The sequence below is a fragment of the Sinohyriopsis cumingii genome, unplaced genomic scaffold (assembly GCF_028554795.1).
Source record: "Sinohyriopsis cumingii isolate HCF-2022 unplaced genomic scaffold, ASM2855479v2 utg002430l, whole genome shotgun sequence".
Classification (NCBI taxonomy): Eukaryota; Metazoa; Mollusca; class Bivalvia; order Unionida; family Unionidae; genus Sinohyriopsis; species Sinohyriopsis cumingii.
Window position 1 is genome coordinate 173,500 of NW_028316206.1, and position 25,435 is coordinate 198,934.

At 34.9% G+C, this 25,435-nt stretch overlaps 1 protein-coding gene across 1 annotated transcript in view; it reads left to right on the plus strand.

Annotated features, from left to right (window-relative positions):
• The first annotated feature begins 4,551 nt into the window (after positions 1-4,551).
• Positions 4,552-25,435, plus strand: part of LOC149770748 (N-acetylated-alpha-linked acidic dipeptidase 2-like) — a 120,601-nt gene continuing 99,717 nt past the window's right edge. Inside the window, exons 1-5 of the mRNA XM_089949167.1 lie at positions 4,552-4,610; positions 12,171-12,236; positions 13,123-13,279; positions 15,433-15,564; positions 16,701-16,826. Coding sequence (XP_089805293.1) covers positions 4,552-4,610; positions 12,171-12,236; positions 13,123-13,279; positions 15,433-15,564; positions 16,701-16,826 — 540 coding nt within the window. The remainder of the gene's footprint in view (positions 4,611-12,170; positions 12,237-13,122; positions 13,280-15,432; positions 15,565-16,700; positions 16,827-25,435) is intronic.

The window sequence follows — 25,435 nt, forward strand, 5'->3', positions numbered from 1 at the left end:
GTAACAGTGATGCTCATCATGCCTTTAGCATGGCATCATAGTGTCATTCTATTCCTCTTGAATCGTAGCACCTGCTTGGAAATTTCACAAAAAAAACCCTCTTGCAATATTTAACTGGTTTTAAATGAAAATGGCGCCAATCTGGCGACTAGTGTATAAACCAGACCTACTTCACCATGGCGTCAAGTCAAAAGCCATTCCTTTAATTTTGTACTACTTTCAGCTAATGAACACAGTGTGTGTGTGTGTGTGTGTGTGTGTGTGTGTGTGTAAAGACCAGACTATCTTTTAAATTTAATTCTAATGACAGCCAGCATTCTAAGACTCATGTTAAGGTCAACTGTCTTGACCCATGTTTTTTGTTGTATCGGCTAGTCAGCACATCAACACAAACATGTGCAAGTGGATTTTTATTGGTGGATATATAAGAATAATAAACTGAATGATGCTACTGAAAGAACTTTTTTTCCCGAAAAAAATTTAATCATGGTTTTTACAGAATATCTTGTTTATCTTGTCATTTTTATAAAATATAAGTTAGGTGATTTTTTTTTATCCTTGATATCACTATCAAGGCCTAAAGTCATGCCATAAGAATTTGTACTGCTCTTACAAGTACTTTTTGAACATGTACTTTCAAGGCTTAAAATCGTGCCAAAAGGATTTGTACTGCTCCTACAAGTACTTTGTGAACATGCTAACTTAGATATATGTAAGAGACATGTTTTTACCAGATTTGGAATTTAGGATTTGTCCAAAACTATCAGAGATCGTTTATATACTCAGCAGTTAAGATGACTAAACGAACAAATAAAACGGACTTAACTTGGATTCATGAAGAGTCATTTCATCCAGTAGAGCCTTCGAGGGGCTATTGCCCACATGCGAAATATTGAGTGTTAACACTTCTAGAATTCTTCCTGGAATGTACGTGTTGATGAAATTGTCATGAATCTTACAAGTACTTTGTGAACATGTACTATCAGGCCCAAAGTAATGCCAAAAGACGTCGTACTACTCTTACAAGTACTTTGTGAACATATACTATCAAGGCCCAAAGTCATGCCAAAAGACTTCGTACTACTCTTACAAGTACTTTGTGAACATATACTATCAAGGCCCAAAGTCGTGCCAAAAGAATTCGTACTACTCTGACAAGTATTTTGTGAACATGTACTATCAAGGCCCAAAGTCATGCCAAAAGAATTCGTACTACTCTTACAAGTACTTTGTGAACATGTACTATCAAGGCCCAAAGTCGTGCCAAAAGAATTCGTACTACTCTTACAAGTACTTTGTGAACATGTACTATCAAGGCCCAAAGTCGTGTCAAAAGAATTCGTACTATTCTTACAAGTACTTTGTGAACAGGTACTAACAAGGCCCAAAGTCGTGCCAAAAGAATTCGTACTACTCTGACAAGTACTTTGTGAACATGCTAACATAGATATATGTAAGAGACAGGTTGTTACCAAATTTGGAATTTAGGATTTGTCCAAAAATATCAGATATGACTAAAAGAACTAATAAAACGGACTTGGATTCCTGAAGAGTCATTTCATCCAGTAGAGCGTTAATTCCTTTGAGGGGCTTTTGTTATATATTATCACACATGCAAAATATTGAGTGTTAACACTTCTAGTAACCTTCCTGGAATGTACATGTTGACGAAATTGCCATTTCAGAAATCACATTCATTATAATATATATATATATATATATATATATATATATATATATATATATATATATATATATATATATATATATATATATATATATAGAGAGAGAGAGAGAGAGAGAGAGAGAGAGAGAGAGAGAGAGAGTAAAGATAAAAATTCAGGGAAATTACGTTTCAAAACAAAAACCAAAACTGGAATATTGTTCAAGAATTTGAGACCAATATTTTAAAAGAAAAATCAAAAGATTGAGGAAATGCACGTTTGGTTCTATATAATTGGTTCTATACAATTGGTTCCATATAATTGGTCCTATATAATTGGTTCTATATAATTGGTTCTATATAATTATTCCCAGCAGTCTTGATTATCTCGAATGATGGGCAGACTTGGCTTGGCTGGTGTATATTCTAATCGACATAATCAGATGCATGTCTCGTTCAAAAATGGCATAATTGATTATGACCTTGTTGCAATCTAATTGTCAAAGCACACATTATAAAGCACCAAACTGTGCAGATAAAGTCATCAAGTGACTATTAGAAAATTTCATATTACTAAAGCTACTTATGATTACTCTTTTCCAATAGTGTAACTCTAATGCTTGGCTTTTTCAATAGAATTCTTTTACATGATTGCGGTAAAATGTGGCACTCTGATACTCTATATTAAGTGGGAAGTTTACGTTTGAGATGGCATTCTGAGGTCAGTGGAAATTAAGCACTGAAGCTATAATTAAAATATAGCACTCTGGTTTCATTGGGACTTTGACATTGAGACAGCACTCTAGCCTCATTAGGAATTTAACAATGGAACAGCACTCTGCTACTATGGAATTTTTATATTAGGATTGTACTCTGGCGTCAATGGAATTTAACGTTGATGCTGTAATGTTTCGTTTCGGACTGACACTCTGGCCTTCATGGGAACATAAAACTGAGGCTATACTTTTTGTTTTAAGAACGGCACTTTTGCCTCAGTGAGAATTAAGTCTGAGATGATAATCTAGCATCAACAGGAATTTAACAGTGTAACTCTAATGCTTGGCTTAAAAATGGCACTATGGCCCCTGTGGGAATTCAACATTGTGGGGATCTCCATCCTTTAACGGGAAATGTAATGTTAATGCTACACCTTGTTATTTCATTCGCTATTTGGATTGACACCCCCCAGTGATATACTATCCAACACACCACACTTACTATCAAACACAAGACGCTTACTTTCCAATATGATCTTTAAAAGTGATCATCTAACTTCCCACACTTGCAATCCAAAATGCCGTTTGGAGTCACCGACACCCAGTTGTGTTCTATTGAATACTACAATTACAAACCAATAAGATTTTGGAGTGACCAGCATCCTGCACTTATATTCCCGCACTCCACACTTACTATTCAGCATGCAATTTAGAATGACTGACACCCAGTCATGTACAATCCAACACCACACACTTACGATTCAAAATGCTGTTTGGAGTGATCAACACCCCAACACTTTCTAAGAAAAAAGTAGGGTATAAACGAGGGATGAAATCACATACTATCACACATAAAAAAGTAAGAGTACTAAAATATACACTATATGCACATATACATATGCTATCAAAGGGATTTTAATGAGAAAAAAAAATAATGCTACATAATAAGCACATTCATTTTAAGTACGAGGAAAAACTGTAATGTATTTCAGTTTCGCCATTTTCAAACTCAAACATAAAATGACATAATCTTACGATACAAGAATACCTTAGCTGAATGCCGAATTCTGACCTAGTTTGAAAAAGTGACAAACTTAACTCTCTCCTCTCCTTACCAACAGCGCATTACGAAAGGTAATATATCACTTAGTGTATTAAATCTTGAGAGACAAAAACATTTGTAACAAATGAACTGAAATTCAAGCATAACCAGAAAATGTCACAACCTAATAGCTTATAGCACAAAACCATAGCTTAATGCTAAAGTCTGGCCAAGTGTGGCAATCGAAACTCGCATCGCTTCACCAACGACTATTTTTAAAAAAAAAAAACATTTTTACGAAGATCTTTTCTTTCACGTTCGCGTATCCACTTTTAAGAATTTTTCCTTCACGTCCTTCATTGAGTTGAAATATTAATGAAAGAGTTTTGGTAGCCAACATCCTGTGGACAAACTCAACGACTGTATGGTCATGGTTCAAGATACGGAGCCTTTTTTTCATAGAAGATTAGTTAAACGAACACCGATAACGTGACGCAAGAGCTCTTAACAGACGTGAAGATGGAAGTAAATGATGGAAAAAAGTAGGTGTGGAAGAAAGAGAAACGACAAAATGGAAGCAATAGCAATAAAAGCGACCAAGATCCCAACAACTGAGGAGGAACCAAGAGGAGCCAATAGGAAGATATGGCAATGGAACTCGAGAAAGCGACCTTAATCCCTCTGTGGAACTTTAGGAAAGTGAGGGAGCCTTACTTATCCATCCTCGTTTCTGTCAATTGTTGGCGGGGAAACAAATAGGAAAAGAGATGTGCTGCCTGTGGAGCTAGACATGGGAAGTGCGGCCTTTAGTGGAAAGTGCGTCTGAAAGAAGAAAACCAAACGGCCCTTTTCAGTCCTAACCAGATTTCACAGAAAAGGAATTCTATTTAATAATTTTCAAACTATTGTGTGCTGTATGTTTGTGGTTTTTGGGTAAGTGGGTGTGATTCACTCAAAATGTCTTCTTGTATAGTAGGTATAGAGTGTTGGATTGTAAGTGTGGTGTGTTCGTACCCCCAGTGACGTATTGGTTAGTGAATGACGGGTGTCAGTCACTCCAGACGGCAAGTTGGATAGTAAATGTAGGGTGTTAGATAGTACATCACTGGCTGTTAGACACTTCAAAGTGCATGTTGGAGTATAAATGTGGGGTCTTGGATTACAAGTTTGAGGAGTGGGATGTTGGATAGTAAGTGTTTGGTGGTGGATAGTACATGACTGGGCGCTAGCCAGTCCAAACGGCGTGTTGGATCGTATGTGTGAGATTGTGGATAGCATAAGATTCGGTGTTAGTCTCTCGAAACGGCGTGTTGGGTAGTAAGTGGTGCTTAGACATTATATTTCCCGTTAAAGGCCAGTGATCTCCACCAATGTTAAATTAATACTGAGTCTATAGTACCATTTGTAAGTGTTAAATTTCCATTAAGGTCACAGTGAAATTTCTGAGACCAGAGTACCATATATAACTACTTTATGAACACTATGGATCTGCATTTTCTTGGCACATCGATGGGAAAATGACGCTGTACTAGATCATTGGAATTCTAGCCTTATTTCATAACGGTATAAATTTTTGTAAATGTGTTTATATTTATTATTTACTTGATATTTGTACATGAAGAAGATCGTATCTACCTCTGATCCATCCTCTTCACTCTATTGTGATGTATGAGTCAGCGGGACCAATTTAAAATAAATGATGATTTTGAAAAATGGTGATAGCTATTCTTTATTTAACAAACAATTCCTTTAACAAACTTTTTATCTTCTCTCTGTCGATCCTTGAACTTTTCTAAGATGATAATATTGTGACCTCCTCTTATCCAGTTTCTAAGGATTATCTTCACGTTCGTGCATATGGTAGTATACAACTATTAATCTTTCTTGTCATTCACCGTTGATTCGACATAGAAACAAAATAAGTTGCAGTGTTGATGAAAGACTTTTGGAAGCCACCATCCATTTCGACAACGTGAACGACTTCGTGGACCGGTTTCAAGACAGGGCTTTCCGCATAGGATATTAGTAAAACGAATACTGATATACTACAAAACGGAGAAAAAGCTCATCGCAGATTTGATAGATGAAAAGAATGAAAGAGTAAAGAAGAAGTGGAAGAAAAAGAAAGGATAGAAGTAAAAAGAACAACAAAGCGGCGAAGATCTTAAAACGCTGGAGAAGGCACAGCAAGAAGACTATGTAACGGAACTTGAGATGGAGCTGCATGAACAATTATATCATCGACGAGAGCAAATCATGGTCTCTCAAGTGGAGGATTGATAAAATGAGACCAACCAGTCTCACTTTTTCCTCACACCGTATCTTTTAATATTTGGTGGGGAATGTATGTGGAACCTCTCATATCCTTGTGTGTAATAGCATGTTAGTGTATATGAAAGCACTTCTACCCTTGTGTTTGATAATATTTGTCCATGTGTAGGATTCCCACCCTTTGGTTATTAGGTATTAGTAACTACAAACGGTGTATTGATAGTAAATATAGTATGTTGGATAGTTAACGTGGGTGCTGAATGGTAAGTGTTGGGTGTTGGTAATTTCAACCGCATAGTAAGTGTGGGGTGTTGGATAGCATACGACTGGGTGTTGGTCAGTTCAAACGGCGAATTGTATAGTAAATTTATGATGTTATACACGCCTGTATATGTAACTACTTCTGCCTTTGTGTTTAATAGTATGTTTGCGTATCTGTAGGCATTCCTACTCTTTGGTTAGTGCTGAGTGGGTCTTAGTCACTCCAGAGGGCGTTTTTGATAGTAAGTATGGCATGGTGTATATTAAGTTTGGGTGCGGAATAGTTAGTGTGACGTGTTGATCACTCCAACGGCATGCTGACTAGCAAATGTTTGGGTGGTTATCACTCCAAACGGCAAATTAAATAGTAATTGTGGATATTGCATTGTATATGACTGGGTACTGGCCAATCCAAACGTCGTGTTAGATATTAAGTGGAGTTTTAACATTCCATTTTCCGTAAGAGGCCAGAGAGACCCACAATGCTATATTCCAATTAAAACCAGAGAGCCCAACATTAATAAATTTCCACGAAGGCCGCAGAGTCATACTTGAAATCAAAATTGTATAGTGTTCAATTTTAATTAAGAGGAGAACAAGTGTTTGATACTAATGCTAATGTTAATTCCTTATTGTGGACAGATGCTTTTCTGAAACCAAAACGTATAGACTGTGTTAAATTCCCACGGATGCCAGAATACAATTTTGAGCCAGAGTGACAGATATTGTTGCTCAGAATATCGTGTAAAATCACCAGACCATGAGTGCTTCAGTCATTCATTGCATCTTTATTTCCTCCTTTCAGAGATTAATAACAGATAGAATTGGTACAGACACGAGAATAACAAGGACAAGACGTACAATTACATATATAAATCACAAACTCATACATATAATCATACAATCACACGTCGAAATTACATATTCATACGTATTTCAATGGGAATACATCTTATATGTGGAATTCTGATAGCGTTTTCTACCTATAGAATGGATCATTCTAATATATTCTCTGACTCAACATAATATTAATAATATTGCTCTAAAACACCAGCTAAACATGAACTGCAAGCCACAGTTTTTGATCTTATTTTGTAAGATTCTTTTCTCTTCAATTTCTGACAGATGGACAGTAAACCCCGAGAGGAGACGAAAAAAGCAATTTGGTTGGTGGTGAGTGTGGTCCTGGCACTGGTTGTGGGATTTTTGATTGGGTGGTTCGTGCATAATTCAATAGGTACGAAGGACTGTAAAAATGACCATCAGCGATTTAGTTATCAACAACACCAACTTGAGTAAGTTTGAATAATGTTCATTTCTAGTCATTTTTCCATTAGTTATTGGATTGTTGGAGAGTTCTCGTTATGAGTCACAATGCAAATTTGAGACTTAAAGGAATTTAAGTTAGGTGACCAACCAGAAGTTTAGTCTTGCGATAGCATACCAACATATCAACGACCCTTGCAGTCACTTATGTTGTGGATCTCCACGATGAAACATCTCAGGTTTACACGTCTAATCAAAAGTAGAGATACAAAACCCCGCAAAGTCATGTATGAAACGTAAGGCCAGTCTTCAGATAGCATGCCTAAGTATCAATGACCATCCAGGTTACTCAAGCAGTGAGACTCCATGATGAAAACTCCCCAGTTTAGACTTGTAACCAAATACCGGGACATAGGGGGCCTAAAATTGGTTGACCAAACAGAAGTACCATCTTGTCAATTACTAATTACCATTCCAGTCACTTAAATCGCGAGTATCCACGAAGACAAATCCTGGAAATAAAATTACTCCGTAAACGATATAGATCAATGAGTGCCCCTTCATGTCCTAAGTGAGAAAAGTAACGCATAGAAAAAATATTTTCCCATATATATTCCATATAAACGTAACCCATTATTTTCAAAAAGTAACGCCTCGGACATTTTTTCTTTGTTTGCCAAAAGCGGACAGTTACAGGAGTTACTTCAGAGAAGAGTAACACATTCTTTGGTCATGATGGTGGTGGTGGTACAATTAACATGTTATATTTTTTAACGAATATGTTTCGACGAATGAAAATAAAGATTACACTCATAGGCTAGGTAATATTTCGGCATCTATATTTCAGCACTAATAAAGTGGGAAGGAATGTTTCAAGTAATTACAGATTTCTCGAAGGTCCTAACCTTAGCCTCAACATACCTCCTACTGTGTCGAGTGGAAATTGACAAGTTGTAATACGAAATTATATTCGGATTGAAAGCATATATTACCCATACGCCCCTTTCTTGTAGATCAGTCTAAAATTGAGACTCATCGACAGGGTAAAGTAAACGCAAATGCTGCGCGCTTCAAATTATTTGCCAGTCAATATAGACATATGGTCAATTTCCTCATTACGTGTTCGATAAGTTTTCATATAGATTATTTTTCTCTTTCCCGTACGGATTTAGGAATGTAGAATGGACTTGTTACGCCTGCATGTCATAAGAGGCTACTAAGGGATTAAGTTTCCATAGAGGCGTCTCACGACCGAAGGTGTTTGGGTTTGAATCCTGCCATCGGCTCAGCTACTGTGATGTGTACTTCGGCAAGAGACTTTACTCCAATTCAGTAGCATACAAACGGGGAAGGGGGGGGGGGCGACAAGGCGGTTGCCCTGGGCGCCATAATTCTTGTGGCGCCCCAAAAAAAACTGGCGCCAGAGGTCTTGGAGCGCAAAAACCACTTTGGGCCATCATTATCGTCGATCCGGGCTCCATTTATCTTCAGTACGCCACTGCTCCTATTGCCTAGACACTAAATAACCTGTATGTTTTGCCTTGCCGTAAAACACTAAAGCAAACCAAATTAAATCAATCAATAATGAATAATTATTCAGGTGGTTTCAAGTCATATTAAATAACTCTGAAATTTCAAAATTGAATTTTCCGAAATGAACTAGATCACTTACTGTGTGACACTAATCATGCGTTAAGAGAGAAAGAGAGAGAGAGAGAGAGTTCATCAATAAGTGACTTTTTTATAATGCTGCATGGTTTATGCAGCACAACAGCAGTAAATGTGTGAATATTATTATGAGTTTTATACTGTACAGTCTGTATTCGTCTGCCAGAAGGGGGAGCATATCATCTCATTACGTTGTTATTTGGTCTTAAGGTCAAAGATCATGGCAAGTTTAATTAAAAAAATATTGGTCTCAGGAAAATTAGTTTTGCTCAAAGCTGCGTACCTTGACCAAAGTTCAAGTCATTGAAACATAAACATATTGGTCAGTAATCTATAAAGTTGACCATACTCTACTAGTGCCTACATAGACGACCATTAACATGGGGTGGTGGGGAACATATAATATACTATTAATGGGAGTAACTGAGTTTATTTGATACCTATTTTGCTAGTACTACTGTTTGTCACGTGTTTCATAATTAGTTTCTTCCTCCATGACTGTGTTTTATGTATAATTGTATTTTGTACTTGACCTTGTCCAAAATCAAGCTCACTATGTTTCTGACTAGAAATAGTAATGCTGTTTTTAATTTGGTGTCGCCCAATTTTTATGTCAACAAAATGGGGGGGAGGGGGTTTGAAGAAGTTTGACAATTGTTGACATGGAGGAGGGGGGAGTTCAAGATAAATTTACGTCAACAATGTTATTTTTTACAATAAATTTAATTAAAAAAAAATAGGAAATTAGTCGGTGCGTTGGTATGGCACACACTCGCTCGCCCGTCTACAGCCCACCAGTTTAATCCTAAACCGGTTGAGCTCTTGCCAAGGAAGTCATAGTCTTGCATCATCATATTTTGTTTTTATTCGATGTAGCTTGTAGACTGTAGAAAGATTTTTAAGGGAAGCTGTTACTAAATTCAAAGACTGCACTGAGCCATAGACATCTAAATAGTATAGCTATCCATGGACTTCTATTAAATAGCATCTATGTTATATGTATAGATGCTATATATATTGAAGTCCATGAGCTATCCCTCCAAGGATGGATAACTGAGCCTAGGAAACTTGAGAGCTTGACTATTATACAGTCATCTTTAAAATCATACATAAAATAAATTATGTAGCCTACACAAGCATATAACTTCTTCAGCCAGATGCAGTAACCTTAATGCCTTACAAATATTGTACACTTTGATAACAGACTCTCTTGTTCATTTCAGGCAAATGCCACCCCCCTCCCATTTGCATGTGCTGTAAAATTGTTATAGTCAATTTGAAATCTGTTAAACAAGTAAAAAAATGTATTAAAATTTATTTGTAGACCTTTTAACTTCCATAATTCTATTTGTAGCATAAAAGCCAGCCGTATAAAATATTGTTACTTTGGGGGGGGGGTTAAATTTTATTAGGGGAGTCACTGAATGTTTGACAGTTGTTGACAAGGGGGGGGGGGGGGAGGAGGGGGTAAAAAATTGCCTAAAAATTGTTGACATAATTAATGGACGTCCCCTTTGGTAAACAAAAAAGTCATAGCTAATTTTTTTATATTGGGGTTTGGGTGAAATATTATGATCATTATCAATAGACGTAAACATATTTATTAGTATCTGGGTCATGTTTATAGGAATTCTCCCATAAAAATACATAGCCTACCTGATAGTTACGTTCTATATTATAATTAAGCTACAGATTGTTATAGAAATGAACTTTTGTTCTACATCCTGACTCCTCGTTTGTGTTATTTAAAAAAAATATATAATCATGTTTATCTAAAATTATTCATTCGTGCTGTAACATCTTGATGTAAATTGTGTTGTACGTGTTCAGTATTTAATTCGGGTTAAATTATTTATTCAAATTTTTTTTTTCTCACTGGAAATACAGTATGCTCTTTAATAATATCCTTGGACAGATACATTAACTTGGAATTATAGGAAAGTCAGAAAATGACATCTTAAATTATATTACTGTGATTCGTCAAAAGACTGTTTTCACATCACCACGTCACAGGCCACTACAAGCACATCAGCACCTTCAGTGCTCTATCTTATTTTGAACACCATTGAAATTTAACTAGAACTTTATTCTTGGGACTGTAGAAGAACATTTTTGACTAATTTGGGATGTAATTCGCATTACTAAAAGTTCTTTTTAAAGTTTTACTTTGTTGTTGTTGTTGTAGGGTTTAACGCCATTTTTCAACACAAGATAGGCTATACATGGCGGCCAGTATAACTGGTGGAGGAAGAACCCTGGAAAACCCAGGGAAGAACCACCGACCCACGAGAAGCTACTGGCAGGCTTTCTCACGTACCCACGCTAGCCGAGCCTTGGACTCGAACCCACGCAGACAGAGGTAAGATGGCAGTGATCCGGAACGGTGAGCGCTTTAAACCACTCGGCCACTCGGGGCCCCTGTTTCACTTTGTATTCTTGGGAAATAAATTATTTGTTGAATTTTTCAAAGCTTGTTGGTTTGTACTCGTTTCAATTACTTAAAGACCAGAAAGTCACAATAGCACTAATTTCTGGAGAGCCTTATTTTTTGAGATGATTTTTTGAGATGTTGGTAGCGAAAATATATTTACCAAGGAATACCCATTTAAGGTTTGTAATTTTAGTTTTCATTTGTCGTATGTTGAAATCATACTTGGCCAAAATTTACTTTTGTGAAGAATACATACATACATATATATATATATATATATATATATATATATATATATATATATATATATATATATATATATATATATATATATATATATATATATATATATATATATATATATATATATGTATGTATGTATGTATGTATGTATGTATGTATGTATGTATGTATGTATTCTTCACAAAAGTAAATAAGTAAGTAAAAGTAAACCATTGTGTTATGCATGACATGAACAACCACAGATGTTCTTCTTTTTGAAGTAAAATACTTAAGGTACATATTTTATCTTTGTGACATGAACAACAAATTATCCCCAGAAAGTACATTTCTTGGCAATCTTTTAGATTTCTATATAGAGAGTTTGATTTCTTCATGAAGAATTAAGATCGTCTTCATGAAGAATAAGCACAGCAGTTGGAAATTTAAAACGAATGCATTGTGGAGTACAGTTGTGGAGAGTCAGAGGTGGCTCAGGGTCCTATATTGCTGTTGTGTCATGTGAAATGCTGGGAAGTCAAAGGTGGATCAGGGACATAAATTGTTATTTGCATATATCTAGTGTTAGCTTCTTTCTTAAATGTTTCTTAATTTTTAATTCCTGTTTTTCAGCATGGAGAATTCATTCCAATTCATACTGAAAGAGCTGGATAAGGACAATCTCAGATCTAACCTAAAGTAAGCATGGTTTTAGAAGTACAAACCCATACTGATGTTATAATAAATAACTAAATAAATAAATAAATAAATAAATCACATTTTTATGCAGAAATTAAAATAAGTACTTATGGAATGTAATTTGCCCTGGGCCCCAATTAGAAAAGCACTCTTTGAATTGAAACCAACAGCACATGTACATGTATTAAGGAGGTTGTGGGAAGGCTTGAAAAGTAGTCCTGTTTTGTTCTGTATAGCTATAATAATCTCTATTTCACTTTAAATTATACAAAGTATATATAAAGTATTGAAAGACAACAAAATAAAACATGATTATAATTTTTTATCTGCATGATAAAAAATATTAAATTGAAACTTTAAGACTTTTTCGGATAAATAAGAATTGGATGGAAGAATTTTTTTCCACTTCATGTGTTTTATATAGCAGTATGTGATCATATAGCCAGATGTAAGATTTATATATATATATATGTAATTCTATGATAGGTATGTTTTATATAGCTGTTTGTGTTTTATAGATATCTGTGATTAGATGACTAGATAAAAGTTTTATATAGCTATATGTAATTATATAGTTACCTGTAAATTTTCTTATAGCTTTTGGTAATTATGTGTATAATTAAGTAGCTAGATAAAAGTGTTATAGAGCTGAATGTAAGTATAAAGCTAGATATACATTTAGGTGTTTAATGTATATATTTCACATATGTGAATATATATGCCATTTAGAGTTTGTTTTGATTGACTTGCATTTAAGAGACTAATAATCATTCCAAAGCACAGTCTCTCCTTTTAGGGGGACTCTGTCACACCTTTTCTCAGTACAGTTGTATTATCTTCATGAAAATATTGATTGTTTATTTATTCTTCATGTCCATTTTAATAGGAATTACACAAGCAAACAAAGATTGGCAGGGACAGATGGTGTAAAAGATTTAGTGAAGCACATAGCCCAGCAATGGAGAGACAATGGACTGGACAAAGTAGAAGTTACTCCCTATGAAGTTCTAATGTCTTACCCTAACATTACAAATCCAAATAAGGTCAGTCATAAAATGTCTTGAGTTTTACTGTCTACCATTATGATTGAAAACCATCAAGGCACCAGCTTGATAATACTGGGTGGCTATTTGGAGAGGAAGTTTTAAGTTTGGTCCCAGTCTTCTTACACTGTAGGATCATAATTCAGTCTGTGGACCTGACATATGAGAGAGAGAGAGAGAGAGAGAGAGAGAGAGATAATTTTATGGGGTCTAAGTGGCGAATCCACATAATTATGTATGTTTTCCCTGTGACCACTTAAATGAGTGTCATGTGGGGTCAACATAACTCAGTCTAAGGATTCTGAAGAAAGACTGTTTTATCGGGTCATCAAAATTCAGTCTGTGAATCCTGAAGAAAGTGTCTTGTGTAATCTAAATTATACATTAACTGTAGGTCCTGAAGAGTGTCAAAATGAGTCTAAATTGTGAACAAACAGAGGACCCTGAAGAGAGAGAGAGAGAGGGAGAGAGAGAGGGAGTTATATAAGGGTCTAAATGGTAAATTAACACTGGATCCTGATGAGAGGAGTGTCTTGCGGGATCTAAACTGTGAATTAACAGTGGATCCCGATGACATATTCTTTTGTGGGGTCTAAGTGGTGAATTAACAGTGGAGTCTGAAGTGGGTGTCATGTGGTGTCTAAGTGGTGAATTAACAATAAAGTCTGAAGTGTCATGTGCGGTCTAAGTGGTGAATTAACAGTGGAGTCTGAAGTGAGTGTCATGTGGGGTCTAAGTGATGAATTAACAGTGGAGTCTGAAGTGAGTGTCATGTGGTGTCTAAGTGATGAATTAACAGTGGAGTCTGAAGTGGGTGTCATGTGGTGAATTAACAGTAAAGTCTGAAGTGTCATGTGCGGTCTAAGAGGTGAATTAACAGTGGAGTCTGAAGTGAGTGTCATGTGGTGTCTAAGTGGTGAATTAACAGTCGAGTCAAAGGAAGACAAACCCCTCTAAATGTGTATCAGATGATTCCAAGAGATAAAGAAGAAACAGTAAAGATATTCCAAACTCCCCAGCAAGGCAAATTAATTAAAGACAGTGCCACACTATTTAAAAAATATCCAAAGATCCTCCAAGTTGGAATATAATCACCCGATGCATCCCATAACAAACCAGCTGCATTCATTCGTTGCCTTGTAAAGCATACCGTAAAGTCAGAAATATTTATTGGGACACAATTTTGTAGCTTAAAGTGAATAGATGCCTTTGTGGAAGAAAATGTCAATGATCAAACTATTTACCAAAACATCCAATATTTTTTTGGTGGTGGATTTAATTTCAAGGATAATTTGTTACCCAATAGTAAAATAATTAGGATTTTATAGCATATCCCTGAGCCAGCTGGCAGGGGTCTTAATGTTTTGAACGCCTAAATTCTAACTTGTCATGAATTTGTCTCCCTTGTCTTATTGTACCTTTCCTTTCTTGTAATATACTAATCAAATATTACAAGTCAGAGTAAATAAAACCTCAATACTGCTTACAATCAGTCATTTGTGTGCTTCAAGGACCTCACCATGTGCTTCAAGAACCTCACCATGTGCTTCAAGGACCTCACCATGTGCAGATTCCTTGATTGTAATCCATTATGTTGCCCTGAATATTTTGTCTGTCCATGTGTCTGTCTAAGGCTTGGTTACATATGATAGAAATTTATATTTGTAATTGGTTAATAAACTAGAGAAGACAGTGCTTATTTTAATAGTCCCCCTCATCAAAAGGAAATACATAGAACATAAATAGTTTAAAAAAAGTCATAACAAATAAAATTGAAGGAGATGGAAAGGGCAGTTCATTTCATACTACTTCTGAGGTCTTCTGGCCCATCATTAGGATCAGTCTTTTCAAATTTATAATGAATCAAGATAAGCTAATTACCACAGTACATATGCAGTTCTGTATATACAGAATTTCTGAAAATTAAATGTAATTTTAGTACATTCAAGTTGTAAAGCATGGCCTATATGATAACCAACTGTAACTCAGGGGAGATAAATCTGACAAGCTTGGAAAATCAATCAGTATTTTATAATTGTAATTTTTAAAAGTGTGCAATCTTCCTTTCTTAATAATAAACCTCATATGGTCATGTGTTATAATGACCGTTGTTTCCAATCAAAACATGATACATGAGAATATTTAACTTTCAGGTGGAGATAGTGATTGACAATGGGACTGCAATTTTCACCTCTGCCTTTGTAGAGAAGCCCCTGGATGCAGATGGCAACCAGTCTGACATTATTCCACCATACAATTCATTTGCTCCAGCAGGGATTGTTGAGGTACCAGTCTTAAATTTGTTCTTATAACCTGCTGTTTTATTTTGTTTCATGTTTGTCTGTCCATCTTTCAACGCTTGTTTATGAACACTCAGGGGAGTTAATTTTTGTTTTAGAATACAAAATGCATTAATTTTAATAGAATAAGTTATGAAATTTAGTAAATAATACATGACATGGTGTATAAATAAATGGCTTGTAATTTTGATTGAAGAAAAATATAAAATTGTTTTATGAAAAGTAACATTATGCATTGATAATAATTTGATAATATAACTGTATTATAAGATGCATTTGTCAGATACAAATGAATTTAGATCACAATGCTTCATTAAGAAAGCTTAACACTCTTATGGTAGAAAATATAAGGAATCCCAATAAACAGCCTGTCTGGAAAAATCTTTCAAAGCAGGCTTAGACCAAGTAATCTAGTGCACCTCATTTGCTGGGATTTATAGTGAATTAAAGCCTGAAATTAAATTACTGTGTTTCAACAAAAGACTGCTGGTACAACAACATGATACAGACCACCAAAGGTACATCAACACCTTCAACTTAGTATGTTGATCCATTTCATTGCAGTATTTATTACAAAATACTTGTATGCTTGTATATCTTGAGTTTAATAATTTCAAAAAATTAAATTAAATATTACTCACTGCAAATTCCACTTAGTAATATACCAGTTGGTGATATATATATATATATATATATATATATATATATATATATATATATATATATATATATATATATATATTGGTTTGGTATTTATTTTTCCAATTTATCTATCAATCTCTTTATCTATCCAGTTATTTGTCACCTATGTAAATTATAGAGGTAAAGGTTGATTCTCCTACGTTTGTGTGGGACATTGATGTTTGTTAACAAATAAGTCATCAGTCTTTCTATCTCTCTCTCTCTCTACACTATAATATAAATAACATAAAGTTAGGTCCAGGTAATTGATTACAAATAATTGATGTGTTACTGTATTGTCTTGAGAGTAGTATATGTTATTAGCACGACTGCTGAACAGTGCTGAAAGTAAATACCATACATTTTTAAAGACAGGACTTGTGAGCACAGTAACTGAAGAAAAAAACACTCCTACTATAGAATATATTTTGCATTTACAGGGTGATCTGGTATATGTCAACTATGGACAAATTGAAGATTTCATGTTCCTGAAAAATAATATGTCCATTGATGTCACCAACAAGATAGTTATTGCACGATATGGGAAACTATTTCGAGGTAGCAAGGTCAGTTTATTTAACCCTGACAATCATGCTTCATTTCAGAACATAGCTGTTGACTGGTTGTCTGAAGTAATAGAAAAGTGAATTAAAATGGCATGAATATATACAGTATTTCTACTACTCATATGAAATCATACAGCAATTATAACGGCACACTATAGGCATATACTACAGCTAAAATAAGGATGCTTTACAGTTTCTCTAGAATATGAGGAATATGCCTTGTAATAGTGTATCTGTGGTGTAATACTAACCAGATTCAGGCTTACACAGATGCGAATTATGTAAGTAAGTGTGCCTGGATTCAAACAGTAGATACACTTAATTAAGGTAGTATCAAGCATACAAGGTATATTACAGGTGAAAACCACAGTCACAAATTAAACCCTGAGTTCAGGCATAACCCAAATCCCAGGTATAGGCATAAGTTAAACCCTGAGTTCAGGCATAAACCAAAGCCCAGGTATAGGCATAAGTTAAACCCTGAGTTCAGGCATAAATCAACACCCAGGCACAGGCATAAGTTAAACCCTGAGTTCAGGCATAAACCAAAGCCCAGGAACAGGCATAAGTTAAACCCTGAGTTCAGGCTTAAACCAAAGCTAACATACAGGTATAAAATACTGGCATAAATTGAACCATGAGTTTAGATGCAAACTAAACCCCAGTACATGAATAAATTAAATCCTGAGTTCAGGCATAAACCAAATCCCAGGTACATGCATAATTTAAGCTCTGAGTACAGGCATAAATCAAAGCCCAGGTACAGGCATAAGCAAACCCTTTGTTCAGGCTTAAACCAAACCCCAGGTACAGGCATAAGCAAACCCTTTGTTCAGGCTTAAACCAAACCCCAGGTACAGGCATAAGCAAACCCTTTGTTCAGGCTTAAACCAAACCCCAGGTACAGGCATAAGCAAACCCTTTGTTCAGGCTTAAACCAAACCCCAGGTACAGGCATAAAACACAGGAATAAATTAAACCCTGAGTTCAGGTATAAACCAAAGCAAAGGTGCAGGCATAAATTAAACCCTGAGTTCAAGCATAAACCAAAGCCCAGGTATAGACATAAGTTAAACCCTGAGTTCAGGCATAAACCAAAACCCAGGTATAGGCATAAGTTAAACCCTGAGTTCAGATATAAACCAAAGCCCAGGTACAGGCATAAATTAAACCCTGAATTCAGGTGCAAACCAAACACCAGCTACAGGCATAAAACACAGGTGTCAACCAAATCATGAGCTAACTTATTTTATACATTTAAAATAAAAGCATAATGCAGGCCTATTTTTCAGGAGAAGGTTAGTCAGTGCAAGAACAGTCACATGGTAGTAACAGGCATATTTGTACCAAGCATTTGTTTTGTCATGACATTCCATGGTATAAGTGTTATTGTGTTGTTATAGCATTCCACTGTATCAATGTTATTGTGTTGTTATATATTTCCACTGTATCAATGTTATTGTGTTGTTATATACTTCCACTGTATCAATGTTATTATGTTGTTATAGATTTCCACTGTATCAATGTTATTGTGTTGTTATATACTTCCACTGTATCAATGTTATTATGTTGTTATAGCATTCTGCTGTATCAATGTTATTGTGTTGTTATATATTTCCACTGTATCAAAGTTATTGTGTTATTATGTATTTCCACTGTATCAATGTTATTGTGTTGTTATAGCATTCCACTGTATCAATGTTATTGTGTTGTTATAGCATTCCACTGTATCAATGTTATTGTGTTGTTATATATTTCCACTGTATCAATGTTATTGTGTTATTATATATTTCCACTGTATCAATGTTATTGTGTTGATATAGCATTCCACTGTATCAATGTTATTATGTTGCTATAGATTTCCACTGTATCAATGTTATTGTGTTGTTATAGCATTCCACTGTATCAATGTTATGTTGTTGTTATAGCATTCCACTGTATCAATATTATTGTGTTGTTATAGCATTCCACTGTATCAATGTTATTGTGTTGCTATAGCATTCCACTCTATCAATGTTATTGTGTTTTTATAGATTTCCACTCTATCAATGTTATTATGTTGTTATAGCATTCCACTGTATCAATGTTATGTTGTTGTCATAGCATTCCACTGTATCAACGTTATTATGTTGTTATAGCATTCCACTGTATCAGTGTTATTGTGTTGTTATATATTTCCTCTGTATCAATGTTATTGTGTTGTTATAGCATTCTGCTGTATCAATGTTATTGTGTTGTTATAAATTTTCACTGTATCAATGTTATTGTGTTGATATAGCATTCCACTGTATCAATGTTATTGTGTTGTTATAGATTTCCACTGTATCAATGTTATTGTGTTGTTATAGCATTCCACTGTATCAATGTTATTGTGTTGTTATAGATTTCCACTGTATCAATGTTATTGTGTTGTTAAAGCATTCCACTGTATCAATGTTATTATGTTGTTATAGCATTCTGCTGTATCAATGTTATTGTGTTGTTATAGCATTCCACTGTATCAATGTTATTATGTTGTTATAGCATTCCACTGTATCAATGTTATTATGTTGTTATAGCATTCAACTGTATCAATGTTATTGTGTTGTTATAGATTTCCACTGTATCAATGTTATTGTGTTGTTATAGCATTCCACTGTATCAATGTTATTATGTTGTTATAGCATTCTGCTGTATCAATGTTATTGTGTTGTTATAGCATTCCACTGTATCAATGTTATTATGTTGTTATAGCATTCAACTGTATCAATGTTATTGTGTTGTTATAGATTTCCACTGTATCAGTGTTATTGTGTTGTTATAGCATTCCACTGTATCAATGTTATTATGTTGTTATAGCATTCTGCTGTATCAATGTTATTGTGTTGTTATAGCATTCTACTGTATCAATGTTATTATGTTGTTATAGCATTCTGTTGTATCAATGTTATTGTGTTGTTATAGCATTCTGCTGTATCAATGTTACTGTGTTGTTATAGCATTCCACTGTATCAATGTTATTGTGTTGTTATAGCATTCCACTGTATCAATGTTATTATGTTGTTATAGCATTCCACTGTATCAATGTTATTGTGTTGTTATAGACTTCCACTGTATCAATGTTATTGTATTGTCATAGCATTCCACTGTATCAATGTTATTATGTTGTTATAGCATTCTGCTGTATCAATGTTATTGTGTTGTTATAGCATTCCACTGTATCAATGTTATTGTGTTGTAATAGCATTCCACTGTATCAATGTTATTATGTTGTTATAGCATTCCACTGTATCAATGTTATTGTGTTGTTATAGACTTCCACTGTATCATTGTTATTGTATTGTTATAGCATTCCATTGTATCAATGTTATTATGTTGTTATAGCATTCTGCTGTATCAATGTTATTGTGTTGTTATAGCATTCCACTGTATCAATGTTATTGTGTTGTTATAGCATTCCACTGTATCAATGTTATTATGTTGTTATAGCATTCCACTGTATCAATGTTATTGTGTTGTTATAAACTTCCACTGTATCAATGTTATTGTATTGTTATAGCATTCCACTGTATCAATGTTATTATGTTGTTATAGCATTCTGCTGTATCAATGTTATTGTGTTGTTATAGCATTCCACTGTATCAATGTTATTATGTTGTTATAGCATTCCACTGTATCAATGTTATTGTGTTGTAATAGCATTCCACTGTATCAATGTTATTATGTTGTTATAGCATTCCACTGTATCAATGTTATTGTGTTGTTATAGACTTCCACTGTATCAATGTTATTGTATTGTTATAGCATTCCACTGTATCAATGTTATTATGTTGTTATAGCATTCTGCTGTATCAATGTTATTGTGTTGTTATATATTTCCACTGTATCAATGTTATTGTGTTGCTATAGATTTCCACTGTATCAATGTTACTGTGTTGATATAGCATTCCACTGTATCAATGTTATTATGTTGTTATATATTTCCACTGTATCAATGTTATTGTGTTGTTATAGCATTGCACTGTATCAATGTTATTATGTTGTTATACCATTCTGCTGTATCAATGTTATTGTGTTGTTATATATTTCCACTGTATCAATGTTATTGTGTTGTTATAGCATTCCACTGTATCAATGGTATTGTGTTGTTATAGATTTCCACTCTATCAATGTTATTATGTTGTTATAGCATTCCACTGTATCAATGTTATTATGTTGTTATAGCATTCTGCTGTATCAATGTTATTGTGTTGTTATATATTTCCACTGTATCAATGTTATTGTGTTGTTATGGCATTCTGCTGTATCAATGTTATTGTGTTGTTATAGCATTCCACTGTATCAATGTTATTGTGTTGTTATATATTTCCACTCTATCAATGTTATTGTGTTGTTATATATTTCCACTCTATCAATGTTATTGTGTTGTTATAGCATTCCACTGTATCAATGTTATTGTGTTGTTATAGATTTTCACTCCATCAATGTTATTGTGTTGTTATAGCATTCCACTGTATCACTGTTATTGTGTTGTTATAGATTTCCACTGTATTAATGTTATTGTGTTGTTATATATTTCCACTGTATCAATGTTATTATGTTGTTATATATTTCCACTCTATCAATGTTATTGTGTTGTTATAGATTTCCACTGTATTAATGTTATTGTTTTGTCATGACATTCCACGATATCAGTGTTATTGTGTTGTACTAGCGTTCCACTGTATCAATGTTATTGTGTTATCATAGTATTCCAAAGTGTCATTGTTTTTGTGTTGTTATAGCATTTTACTGTGTCAGTGTTTTTGTATTGTTATAACGTTCCACTGTGTCAATGTTATTGTGTTATGACATTCTACTTTATCAATGTTATTGCATTATTTTAGTATTACCCTGTATCAATGTTATTGTGTTGTTATGGCATTCTCCTGGATCAATGACATTGTACTGTTGTAGTATTCTACTGCATCAATGTTATTGATTTGTCATGGCATTCTACTGTATCAATGTCATTGTGTTGTTATAGCCCTGGTCAGCTAACTTTCTCATGAGGGCATGCTCTGGCCAGCTGGCTTTCTCATGAGGGCATGCCCTGGAAAGCTGGCTTTCTCATGAGGGCATGCCCTGGCCAGCTATCTTTCTCATGAGGGCATGCTCTGGCCAGCTGACTTTCTCATGATGGCATGGCAGCTGGCTTTCTCATGAGGGCATGCCCTGGCCAGCTGGCTTTCTCATGAGGGCATGCCCTGGCCAGCTGGCTTTCTCATGAGGGCATGCTCTGGCCAGCTGGCTTTCTCATGAGGGCATGCCCTGGCCAGCTAACTTTCTCTTGAAGGCATGCCCTAGCCAGCTGGCTTTCTCATGAGGGCATGCCCTGGCCAGCTGGCTTTCTCATGATGACATGCTCTGGCCAGCTGGCTTTCTCATGAGGGCATGCTCTGGCCAGCTGGCTTTCTCATGAGGGCATGCCCTGGCCAGCTGGCTTTCTCATGAGGGCATGCCCTGGCCAGCTGGCTTTATCATGAGGGCATGCCCTGGCCAGCTAACTTTCCCATGAGGGCATGGCCAGCTGGTTTTCTCATGAGGGCATGCCCCGGCCAGCTGGCTTTCTCATGAGGGCATGCTCTGGCCAGCTGGCTTTTTCATGAGGGCATGCTCTGGCCAGCTGGCTTTCTCATGAGGGCATGGCCAGCTGGCTTTCTCATGAGAGCATACCCTGGCCAGCTGACTTTTGCATGAGGGCATCCCTGGCCAGTTGGCTTTCTCAGGAGGGCATGCCCTGGCCAGCTGACTTTTGCATGAGGACATGCCCTGGCCAGCTGACGTTTGCATGAGGGCATGCCCTGGCCAGCTGGCTTTTTCATGAGGGCATGCCCTGGCCAGCTGATTATCCTGGCATGATTCAGAGTGCATTAATGTCCCTCTTGATGCAATACATCTATAAAAGAGCTTTGTTTTCTGAAAAATGTCAAATAATTGTTTTAAAATATTTATAACTAACTTCAGGAAATAATCTTTAAAACTTTAAAAGTATGTTATATTGTTTGATGTACTGTAATATTTGAGACATATATTAAAAGCCAAGTAAAAATTCTTTGAAAGGTATAGTCAATAGAATAATAGATAATGGCATCAATGATGTTTTTCATTTGTAAGTGAAATATACAAAATACTTAAGAATGTATTTAAAATAGTTTTTTTATATACAAAATTCCATTATTTTAGCTGAATGAGCTCACTTGCTAATCAAATTGTTACTCAATTTATGCAACATATACAGTGCAAACTTTAATTTCTGATGTAATGATGGAGTGTTTAATAGTACCCTTCTAAATTTAATTTCTATTGGAAAAAATAATGTGACCTCACACTCTGACCTGAAGCTGGAACAATAAAGAGTTAATACCCTGTTGCTATTGATAAGACTAGACAAGTGTTTCTGATTGCTGGGCAGTATAACCCAGACACCAGCTTATGTGTAATTGGGAAAAATGTCTATTCCATGTTACCAATTAAGTGCAAGGAGGGTTATCTTGTATGATTAATTACAAAAAATGACATTTCTGATGCCGAATGGATACAAGTTATACATTTATTTAAATGTTTCTTTCAGCATTCGAATTTAAAAAATGACAGTGATGGATCAGCTGTACAAGATTTCAAATAGGGTCTTTCTGACTGTATTAAATAGGGCCTTTCTGATGGTATAAAAAGGGCCTTTCTGATGGTATTAAATTAGACCTTTCTGATGGTATTAAATAGAGCCTTTCTGATTGTATTAAATTAGGCCTTTTTGATTGTATTAAATAGGGCCTTTCTGATTGTATTAAATTAGGCCTTTCTGATTGTATTAAATTAGGCCTTTCTGAAGGTATTAAATTGGGCCTTTCTGAGTGTATTAAATAGAGCATTTCGGAGTGTATTAAATAGAGCCTTTCTGATTGGATTAAATAGGGCCTTTCTGATTGTATTAAATAGAGCCTTTCTGATTTTATTAAATTAGGCCTTTCTGATTGTATTAAATTAGGCCTTTCTGACTGCATTAAATATAGCCTTTCTGATAGTATTAAGTTGGGTCTTTCTGATTGCATTAAATTAGGCCTTTCTGACTGCATTAAATATAGCCTTTCTGATTGTATTAAATAGGGCCTTTCTGATTGCATTTAAATTAGGCCTTTCTGATTGTATTCAATTAGGCCTTTCTGAAGGTATTAAACTGGGCCCTTCTGAGTGTATTAAATAGAGACTTTCTGATTGCATTAAATATAGCCTTTCTGATGGTATTAAATTGGGTCTTTCTGATTGTATTAAATAGTGCCTTTCTGATGGTATTAAATAGGGCCTTTTTGATTGCATTAAATTAGGCCTTTCTGATTGTATTAAATTAGGCCTTTCTGAAGGTATTAAATTGGGCCCTTCTGAGTGTATTAAATAGAGACTTTCTGATTGCATTAAATATAGCCTTTCTGATGGTATTAAATTGGGTCTTTCTGATTGTATTAAATAGTGCCTTTCTGATGGTATTAAATAGGGCCTTTCTGATTGCATTAAATTAGGCCTTTCTGATTGTATTAAATTAGGCCTTTCTGATTGTATTAAGTTATGCCTTTCTGAAGGTATTAAATTGGGCCTTTCTGATTGTATTAAATTAGGCCTTTCTGATTGTATTAAATAGAGCCTTTCTGATTGTATTATGTAGAGAATTCTGATTGTATCAAAATAGAGCCTTTCTGATTGTATTGAATTAGGCCTTTCTGAAGGTATTAAATTGGGCCTTTCTGATTGTATTAAATAGAGCATTTCTGATTGTATTAAATATAGCCTTTCTGATTGGATTAAATAGAGCCTTTCTGATTGTATTAAACAGAGCCTTTCTGATTGTATTAAATTAGCCCTTTCTGAGTGTATTAAATTAGGCATTTCTGAGTGTATTAAATTGGGCCTTTCTGAGTATATTAAATAAAGACTTTCTGAACGTATTAAATTAGGCCTTTCTGATTGTATTAAATAGGGCCTTTCTGATTGTATTAAGTACTGCCTTTCTGATTGTATTAAATTAGGTCTTTATGATTGTATTAAATTAGGCCTTTCTGATTGTATTAAATTAGGCTTTCTGAGTGTATTAAATTGGGCCTTTCTAAGTGTATTAAGTAGAGCCTTTCTGATTGTATTAAATTGGGTCTTTCTGATGGTATTAAATAGGGCCTTTCTGAAGTTATTAAGTAGAGCCTTTCTGATTGTATTAAATTAGGCCTTTCTGGTTGCATTAAATTAGGCCTTTCTGATTGTATTATATTAGGACTTTCTGATGGTATTAAATTAGGCCTTTCTGAAGGTATTAAATTGGGCCTTTCTGATTGTATTAAATAGAGCATTTCTGATTGTATTAAATATAGCCTTTCTGATTGGATTAAATAGAGCCTTTCTGATTGTATTAAACAGAGCCTTTCTGATTGTATTAAATTAGCCCTTTCTGAGTGTATTAAATTAGGCATTTCTGAGTGTATTAAATTGGGCCTTTCTGAGTATATTAAATAAAGACTTTCTGAACGTATTAAATTAGGCCTTTCTGATTGTATTAAATAGGGCCTTTCTGATTGTATTAAGTACTGCCTTTCTGATTGTATTAA